Source organism: Mizuhopecten yessoensis, unplaced genomic scaffold (assembly GCF_002113885.1).
Source record: "Mizuhopecten yessoensis strain PY_sf001 unplaced genomic scaffold, ASM211388v2 scaffold716337, whole genome shotgun sequence".
Classification (NCBI taxonomy): Eukaryota; Metazoa; Mollusca; class Bivalvia; order Pectinida; family Pectinidae; genus Mizuhopecten; species Mizuhopecten yessoensis.
In genome coordinates, this window is record NW_018480066.1 from 461638 (window position 1) to 471848 (window position 10211).

The 10211-nt window shown below is 36.9% G+C and overlaps 1 protein-coding gene across 1 annotated transcript in view; it reads left to right on the forward strand.

Annotated features, from left to right (window-relative positions):
- Positions 1-8460, forward strand: part of LOC110443293 — a 26755-nt gene extending 18295 nt beyond the window's left edge. The window contains exons 2-3 of the mRNA XM_021487434.1: positions 5740-5889; positions 6701-8460. Coding sequence (XP_021343109.1) covers positions 5740-5889; positions 6701-7092 — 542 coding nt within the window. The 3' untranslated portion in view covers positions 7093-8460. The remainder of the gene's footprint in view (positions 1-5739; positions 5890-6700) is intronic.
- The last annotated feature ends 1751 nt before the right edge of the window (positions 8461-10211 follow it).

A 10211-nucleotide genomic window follows, 5' to 3' on the forward strand; every position in this document is an offset into this window, starting at 1 on the left:
CCTACAGGTTTGGGGATAGACAATGCCTGCTCTATGCCCCCTGATAACCCCTACAGGTTTGGGGATAGACAATGCCTGCTCTATGCCCCCTGATAACCCCTACAGGTTTGGGGATAGACAATGCCTGCTCTATGCCCACTGATAACCCCTACAGGTTTGGGGATAGACAATGCCTGCTCTATGCCCCCTGATAATCCTACAGGTTTGGGGATAGACAATGCCTGCTCTATGCCACTGCGTGTAATCCTAGGAGACGACTAGAATGTGGTGGTCCCTGTAGAATAGAGGATTTTCTTCCGTGCTTTCTGCTTATTGAACACGGAAGAAACCATAATGTATATGTTGCCCCCATTGCAACACTTTGGATCTATATCCTTTCACACTTGCCTACTCTTTTCTTTTGGACGATCATGGATGTCGACCTAGGCACCAGTCTGCTTGTGACATTGATTGTCTATTGCAAGGGTGTTCAACCACAAACAAACGGTCCTTCCATTGGTACGGTGAGCTCTGCGGCGAATACGTTAGCCACTATACCATACTCTAAAGTTGTTTCCGAAATGCATTGAAATACAAGCTTTATGTTCCGGTTTATCGCCTCTCCCAACTTTGCGAACGATCAAAAATAGAAGGATTCCTCCCTGGTTTCACAAACCGTAGTCCAAGACTGCCCCGCTTTGCGTAGTTCTTATCTTCCTTCTCTCCACTTCAACAACATCTAGGACATAAATGATGCCATTATGCCTTCATCTATACCTACCCTGTATTAGTGCTACTTTGCAACCAGTCATACTTGGACTGTCGTGTTGCTCTTATTATACTTCCACATAATTTGCAATAGTGATCCTATAGATCTGTTAGTAATGTAATGCTTGGTGGAACCGCAAATCATTTCCTCAGATACCCCTTCGTCATCTGTTAACGTCTGCTTCTGTTTACGCAGCTATCTCGTACAGAAACAGCAGATATGCTAGCCTTGGTACACGTAATAGTCTATGTCATGTTGGTATATCAATGGTATACGCTTCACCGGAGCAGTTCTGCTGGTGTTTGCTGTTACTGAGTGCGTCATGAATATTTTCCCTAAAGAATTGATTGGGCAATGTCATGTAGGTGTATATCAATGACCTACACCTAACCGGAAGTCCTTATTGTTTAATCTTCTTCATCCCCGGATTTAATGATTAATTAAATTTATTTCTTCTTCCTGCACCTTCTGCACAATCGGTGACATTTGTTTGCACGTGCAGACGAATAGACATTTAAATATTTTATTATCTAGGTCTCATTGCTTTATAGAGAACGAGATTAAAACGAAAACACGCACCATTACATTTTGACGTGGTAGAAAAGATATAATCAACTTGTAAATTTTGTTTATTGTATAACTTGGAATTCGAAAATGCTGGAAATATTCTTCCAACATTTTTTCACTCTTCATATATATGTATTACGCCAAAACACAAGCACATGCATGCCGATAATTTCATAAGTGTAATCGTATAACAGAGCCGAAGAGGTATTTTATGCTGAGTTTTTTGTTCTAAACACATTACCTATAGCACAGTGAAGTAAAGGGACATACTTTTAAGAAAGAAATCGAACCCATATATGTAACTATATCTCCATTTCCTGGATCCAGATTTAGCAGATATGATCTCTGTACGCCTGTTAAACTAAAACCAAGTCTCCACATTTAACTGCGGAAACAGTAATTCAATTGAAGATTCAATATAAAATATTGATTTAGGATGATAATGTGAACCCGGCCAATGACGGTCTAATCTAGCACAGTAACTACAATGCTGTTCCCAAAGTATTCCCTTGGTTTCTTTTGAGAAAACAGTAAGGTTTTTCAGCTGGGATGAAAAACTTCCCGATGTAAGGAAGACACGGGTATCACTTAAATAGACGTTTCCTTGTCTTGAAGACATTCGTGAGATTTACAGGGCAGAAAGCGTTACTCAAATGTTTGCCATTATATGTTTGTGTGTTTGAATCGATATAGTTAATTATTGCGATTTTACACAATTTTGAAGAAAAATCTTATTTTAAAAATATTTATATATACGTTCTTAAAATGACACTTTTAGTGGTATTTTGGTTTTGAAGAAGACGTGTATATACAAATGTAGTCCAACTAAGTCGGCCTTTATTGTAAAAGCCAAGCGAACGGGACCTGAAGGTCATTCAACTTCCCCAAAGGTCAGGGAAGACCAAACGGACAGTTCCTTAACACGCCAACCCTCAACTGGGTTTATGGTCAGACAACAAAGCCATATTTGTAAATCTCCCTTACTGACAAAGACCTGTCGAAATATAACCTTTTTAGCTACATACAGATGGCGTGCTTTTGAATAATGTAAATTAAGTGAATCGTGAGTCTGTAGACTGTTTGCGATCAATACACGGGCATGTACTATATTTAACGGAGTCACGCGTTTTGATGAAGCATTTTCATATCATGTGTTTATCGTTTACACCAATTTTTTACATGTAGAACCTACTTATTGATCGGTTTGAGCTAACTTATACATTTTTGATTAAAATCAATAATGTTAGGACAAAACTGAGGATATAGTTTTTCTTGCAACAAGGACAGATTTATATAGGAATTTCACTGTAAAGGGATTTCTCTGACTACGCCTTATGATATTCATAAGCTACACCAGCTGAACCACGAATTCCGTCTTTGCGTATTGCAGAGTTATCTTCTCTTGTGAGCAGGTATTGATTGTTACGTCACTTGTTTGTGAGAGTAACGTCATCAATTTTTGAGAAAACGACGTAATTTTCTCGCACAAACCAATGACGTAACAATCAATACCTGCTCCCAAGAGAAGATAACTCTGCAATACGCAAAGACGGAATATGTTGATGATGGCACAATGAAAACAAAAATTGATGACGTCACCATAATGGGCGTATATTGTATAGTAAATCGAGCATACATTTAGGACTTGGCACTGGGCATATATTAAAATCTTACCTCTTCGGTTGATTTTTTTTCTGTATCGTTCTAATATGTGAACTATACATGTACATGAACAAGTGAAAAAGATACATTGGTATATATATCTTGGGTAAAAAATGGAAATACCAAGAGCTGTAATGGGGACGTCATGTCATGTTTGGCTCTTCAAATTACCTGAAGAAGACACAATAGAAAATCTCGATTCTAAACGGGGTTCCTAAGTCTCCTCATAACGGATGTGCAGTGGTACATATCAGGTCTCTTCTTTGTTTCTCCCCATGTCCCGTATGCAGACATAAACAAATTCAGATTTTACTTTTTCAATAAAATATACAATGTAATAACCATTTTGTTTCACAGCTGAGATCAAAATACGTTCAAAGCTATAGCACAAACTGACACCACAATATAAGGGTGTTAAAAAGGCAAGTAAATAATTTTAAAATTAAGTCGGAAATATTATAAATAATTAAATTGAAATTATTTTCTTTTAAAGGTTTTATCATAATAGGAAAAAAAACATACAGTGTAGTCTGCGGCGGTTATGTAGTGGAAATATGCGCCTGTGTAGACTTCCTGTCTAGGAATATTCCTCTATCGATTGTCATTGTGAATTAATTGAAGGTTAGGTCTATCAGGGGTACATAATTGGTGATTAGTTATCCTAAATGTCACGCAATGTATGTCAAGCAAATATAACAAACGATTTGGAACATCTCCTCAGCGTCAGCCCTTCTGTGATAACGTTTGGCAGCCACGGCACAGCACAAATCACCGTTCGTTTCGTTTCTTTGCGTATCTCTGCTGTGTAATAAAGAAAAAAACCTTTCTAGACCGTGTAATGTAGAGTGACACCGTCATAGTCCGGACTTTTTAACTGTGTAATATAGAACGAAACATTATTAGTCCGGACATACTAACTGTGTAATATAGAACGAAACATTATTAGTCCGGACATACTAACTGTGTAGTATAGAACGAAACATTATTAGTCTGGATATACTAACTGTGTAATATAGAACGAAACATTATTAGTCCGGAAATACTAACTGTGTAATATAGAACGAAACCTTATTAGTCCGGACATACTAACTGTGTAATTTAGAACGTAACATTATTAGTCCGGACATACTAACTGTGTTATATAGAACGAAACATTATTAGTCCGGACTTACTAACTGTGTTATATAGAACGAAACATTATTAGTCCGGACTTTTTAACTGTGTAATATAGAACGAAACATTATTAGTTCGGACATACTAACTGTGTAATATAGAACGAAAGATTATTAGTCCGGACATACTAACTGTGTAGTATAGAACGAAGCATTATTAGTCTGGATATACTAACTGTGTAATATAGAACGAAACATTATTAATCCGGACATACTAACTGTGTAATATAGAACGAAACATTTTTAGTCCGGACATACTGTGTAATATAGAACGAAACATTATTAGCCCGGACATACTAACTGTGTAGTATAGAACGAAGCATTATTAGTCTGGATATACTAACTGTGTAATATAGAACGAAAGATTATTAGTCCGGACATACTAACTGTGTAATATAGAACGAAACATTATTAGTACGGACATACTAACTGTGTAATATAGAACGAAACATTATTAGTTCGGACATACTAACTGTGTAATTTAGAACGAAACATTATTAGTCCGGACAAACTAACTGTGTATTTTAGAACGAAACATTATTAGTCCGGACATACTAAATGTGTAGTATAGAACGAAACATTATTAGTCCGGACATACTAACTGTGTTATATAGAACGAAACATTATTAGTCCGGACATACTAACTGTGTAATACAGAACGAAACATTATTAGTCCGGACATACTAACTGTGTAATATAGAAAGAAACATTATTAGTCCGGAAATACTACCTGTGTAGTATAGAACGAAACATTATTAGTCCGGACATACTAATTGTGTAATATAGAACGTAACATTATTAGTCCGGACATACTTACTGTGTAACATAGAACGAAACATTATTAGTCCGGACATAATTTTAGCTGTGTACTGTAGACGTTCCTAGTTCAGGCACTTTCCAATGTACAGAGACATTTCCTGGAATAATTTAGTCCGGATGAGTCAGTTTCTCGATAATCCTGGTTATAGAAGAAAAATATAATCGGCACAAAGACCATATTTGTCTGTACGTCTCCTCTATATACACAATGTCATATGACGACAGGTTTGCCTACAATGTATGACATTTTTACTATCCAGGATGGTCGACAAAATATGCAGTTTTCGGACGATATATATGTAACTGTATCTTAACAGTTTTGTACGAGAAGAATGGCTGATCATTTCGATAATATATCCTGTAAAACAATCATTGAATTGGAAAACCCTAAATAAGCTTTGGTTTTATACTTACAGTCGCTAGTTTTGTTACCTTCCAAATCAAAACAAGTTTTTTTCCGGCATCACCTTGACAAAAATTGCCATTAATTTTAAATCATTGTGGCATAGAAGCTTGAGTGCATTCAATGAAGAAGTGTGTCTATGACAAAGGAATTAGTTAACTTGGTGATCTGCGATACTCTATAAACATATATAACGAAAGTCTTGGACTATGATGAAACATAATATTGCCCAAGCTCACTTTTTTAGACAAATTGAACGGCTCTTCTATACCATCGTCCTATAAGTACATAACGTGTGTGTGTAATTTTAAATTCTTCTTTACAGCTTAGAGATACCTTTTGCTATTGATACTCCATTTGATTTCCAGCTAATTTCCTGGAGTATGAGATCGAGACGATGGTTGCCGCATGCGTGTGCCTTGCAGCCACAGCCCTTGGCACAGTGTACCGACATCGTAGAGCCAGCAAAGACTACCTCGGGTACGGCCTGGGCGGGAGCCTCCTTCTTGTCGCTTCAGGTATGACATTTAGGCTGAGGGTGTCAATTATAGCTGCTTCTTCGAAAATCAGAAAATTTGATGCATAAAAACGTCTTTGACAAGTTAAAGAGTTTTGTCCATCAGCGGAAACACGTAATAAACAGCGTTTTCTTATCACACCTGTACTACTAAAAACGGCATGTTCTTTCCCACCAGTAGTAGCACAAGTCAGTCTATAACTATATGGTTATATGATTGGATTTTCTGATAGGCAGGAATTATAAGGTTAAGATCATATACCCCACAATAATGGTACATGTATCATTATACACCCATACTCTGTTGTCAATTTTCAGACTTCGAGAAGTTACCGTCCTTCTAGTTTAGTGGCTGTAAACTAGTAGGACGGGGTCTAAAATGTTCGCACCACAAAATCACACTTCTGGTGGATGAACAACCTTCTAGTAGTGAGGAGGGGTTTGGGCCCCGATAATTTGTTATAGTCGGTATGTTTTGACCTATTCCGACATGTTAGGGGTTAAGATCAACCCTTGGTCAAATGTCACCCCAATGTGAAGGGTGTCGTAGAAATGGGATTATTTTATCTGTAACACAGGTTATGAAAACTTGTGATCTACTCTGATACCATGTATTATTATATTGTATTATAATGTGACTATCAACCCACCCAGAGTTGTCGTTCCTTAGACTCCCTTACACAGGGAACGACGACTCATAGATAGTGTGTGTCTGTATTGTACACTAACGTGCTGTACGTGTACTTGTCATATTATGTTCTCTATGTCTCTACTACCTTTGGTACTTTACCAATAATGCTTGTTTTTAACAGGTTCCACGGCATGGGTAGCTATTGGCAAACTTATAAAGGAGAATGTCGACCTGGGCGGACACGAAACAATAGACATCCCGTGGTCACTCATCATATCAGCGCTGTCCAGTACTGTTCCATTTGTTCTTGGCGCTTTTACGGTACCCTTTTTACTTACGAACTTCCGGCAATTAAAACGAGACCGGGTAGCTGCGCGTGCTTTGGAGGACAAGATTCAATCTAGCACAGCGAACCTGTACACGACAGATATAAGTATGGACCGTCTCCCGGGCTACCACAACATGGGCACGTCCCTAACGCCCGCTCCCAGCTTTTCCACTCTGGACTCCACGGCTTTCCCGGGCGATTCCGTGATGTCAGAGCCAATTAAAAGTGGCGAGATTTTCCTGTGATATAGTGTTAATGTGATAGTTCTGTGTTAGTCTCCGTTAATTGTTGATGTACTATACATGTATATGATGTGTAACATCAAAGTTGCACGTGTTACACTGTATCGGACTTAAGTATGTCAGTATAAGATACTATTAGTTTTATCATTTTCATGTAATTTTATGTTCACAAAATGTGCCATGATTTTTTTTATCGGACATTGTTACCTATTTAATTAATATTCATTAATTAAATAATCATATGATGATCGTGACGTCACAACTGTAACATTGTTTGGACATTATTCATGTATGTTTATATCGGAATATTACCTATGTGTTCAATGGTTTTGTATATGAAATGTATCGGCACGCATGACTCACCTGTTGTGGATCTCTTTAGACAGAATGTGTTAAAACTAGTGAAACTGTGTGGTACAGGTAATTGAAAGTATATCATGCTGAAAACGTGATGCCATATTCAATCCTGCCACAAAATAAATCCAGATACATGTAATTTTGTTGCTCAATATATTGATTAGTCATCTTCGACTTCGACTTTCATTTCATGAAAGACTTAATGATCAAGATAAGTCGACATAACGATAGTGATGTGTCCACTTATCTCGTGTTAAATTAAGTAGTGGCAGAAATATGCCACCATACAAAAAAGTCACTATTAATTACCTAAACAATAACATATTCCTTTGATAGAATAATTAATGTTCTTGCGTCTTACACAATTCTGTGTACTCAGATTCCAAGTGACTGTCTTCTACATCAAGAGCAATATACTTCTAAGACCAAGAAATGCATGTGCATTGGAGATCGGGTGCAGCCCGCGAGTCGGCAATACTTAATCATGGCTTCTGTGCCACATCTTCTAAAATGGAATGTGCGTGGGAAGTGTGGAATAGTTTCCTAGTTTTTGTCGTTCAGTGTGAAGCAATGAAGTCTGTGTTTGTTCGAAACGAACTTCAATTTTCAACATGAGTGCAATATTGAAAACCATCTTTAGACCGTTTAGTCATTGCAGCTTTATTTTTTATCTTGAAAATTAAAGAGATATAAACCGGTCAGTTTTCTAATGATGGTTAATACCAGAACAAATTTCGAATGTAGTGTGATACTAGAGTTAATATATGTAATGAATGGTGATACTAGAGTGAATATATGTAATGAATGGTGGTACTAGAATGAATGTTGATACTAGAGTGAATATATGTAATGAATGGTGGTCCTGGAGTGAATATATGTAATGAATGGTGGTACTAGAGTGAATATGTGTAATGAATGGTGGTACTAGAGTGTATATATGTAATGAATGGTGGTACTAGAATGAATGTTGATACTAGAGTGAATATATGTAATGAAGGGTGGTACTGGAGTTAATATATGAAAAAAAAAAAAAAAAAAAATCGTAATCTGCTAATATCATATTGAATATGGCAATTCATCATATTCATTAATTAAACACATACTCTGATTTCTTTTTATACTGATTCCCCCATCCTATGGGTGATCCGTAAAATTTCGTTTCTCCGCCGTATTCGACTCTGCGATTAGTATCCATTGTTGTTAACCACGTGAAATCGTCAAAGATGTTGACGTCAAAACAAAAGCATCAAAAGACCTTAAAATCATCTCAACCCTGACACTTTAACTATAAAATATACATGCTCCAAGTCAGGAACCGTTACATTAGTGCATTTCACAATTAGTTTATGTTTGTTAGCAAAAAAAAAAGTCCAAAAAGGTTTTATTGTTTGTTTGCAAATTTGATTCTACGCCCTCTTTCAAATATCCTAGAAACGCCCCTGAGAGTGAATATAAATTCATAACCATGGGATACTTAAACGATTACGTAATTAAGGGCGATACTTGACTAAATCATTCTATGCATCAGAAAATGGCACATGGACACTCGTAATAATATATATATATGATACATAAAGCACCTATCATTCAGAGACCATTACCATGGTCCATCGTTAGCGAGACTTATACAGGTGGTCACGAACGCCTTCACTGTTTCATTCTGATACTTTCCATTCCAGCATATAGTAGAGGATGTCACATTGTTTTATACCTTGATTCATAACTGCATTCCATTAGCTGGTATATCTGTGTAAGTCCAGTATCGGTATATATCCGGGTGTCTATGATTGTGTAGTATTCTTCGTTTAGTTAGGGAAAAGGTGTGGATTGTAATAGACACATAGATAGTAAGAGATGAAAATCAATTTATTTACAAGTTTAAGTATTTTGATGTTAAAACAGCTTTCGGTGTTTGCTACTTTCCAGAACGCACCTGAATTTCCTCAATTTAAATTCAAAAGTGCACGCCCTTGCACGCGTGCTGGATCGTGTAAAGGGAGGTAATACATTGTCTCCTTTTGCCCAGATCTTGAAATATACACTCCACACATTAAACGTTTCGACGTTTATGAATATCGAAGACGGCTTTCAAACATCAAGACACTTAGGAAAAAGCATATATTCCACACGTTTCGACTCATATACTTTGTTTTAGTCACGTGAGCAAATCTTGACTTGTTTCTTTGCTTGTTACTGTTTTATATATATAGCAAAATAAATCATCGGAAAAATGACCAGTGTTTCATTTTTACTTATCCTTTACACAAAATAGCACAGAAAATGGGGAATCCAAATTGTGAATGGTTAAAGCATTATTTTAGTTTAAGGAATTTTCTGGCACATTTTCTTCGATTCGTAATTTTCATGCTTCTTTTCCTCTTTTTGCACCTGTCATTACTTGTGATTCAACGCACGTTAAGGTAACCAAAGTCTTCTCGGTATGTAACTGTTGGGAGTACGAGGGGTTTGACGAGTTGACGCTCGTAGTCATTTACTGCAGAGCTTCGGTGTCGGAAGCTAGAATATATACCGAGTAGATTAACGTGGTATTTGAGAGAGAAAAAGTGTTCTGCCACTTGTATTAAACGGGCGTAATCGAAAACTTTTTTCATATTATGTCTTTCCCCGCGCGATATTTGCTGCACTGAAAAGAGGATATTTAAAGAGGTATGGCGGAAAACTGCCCGTATTTCCCTAAGTCGGCATTTTTGAAAACAGAAATAAATATTGATGAGTAAATAATCTTTAGTAGCAAAAATGCATGG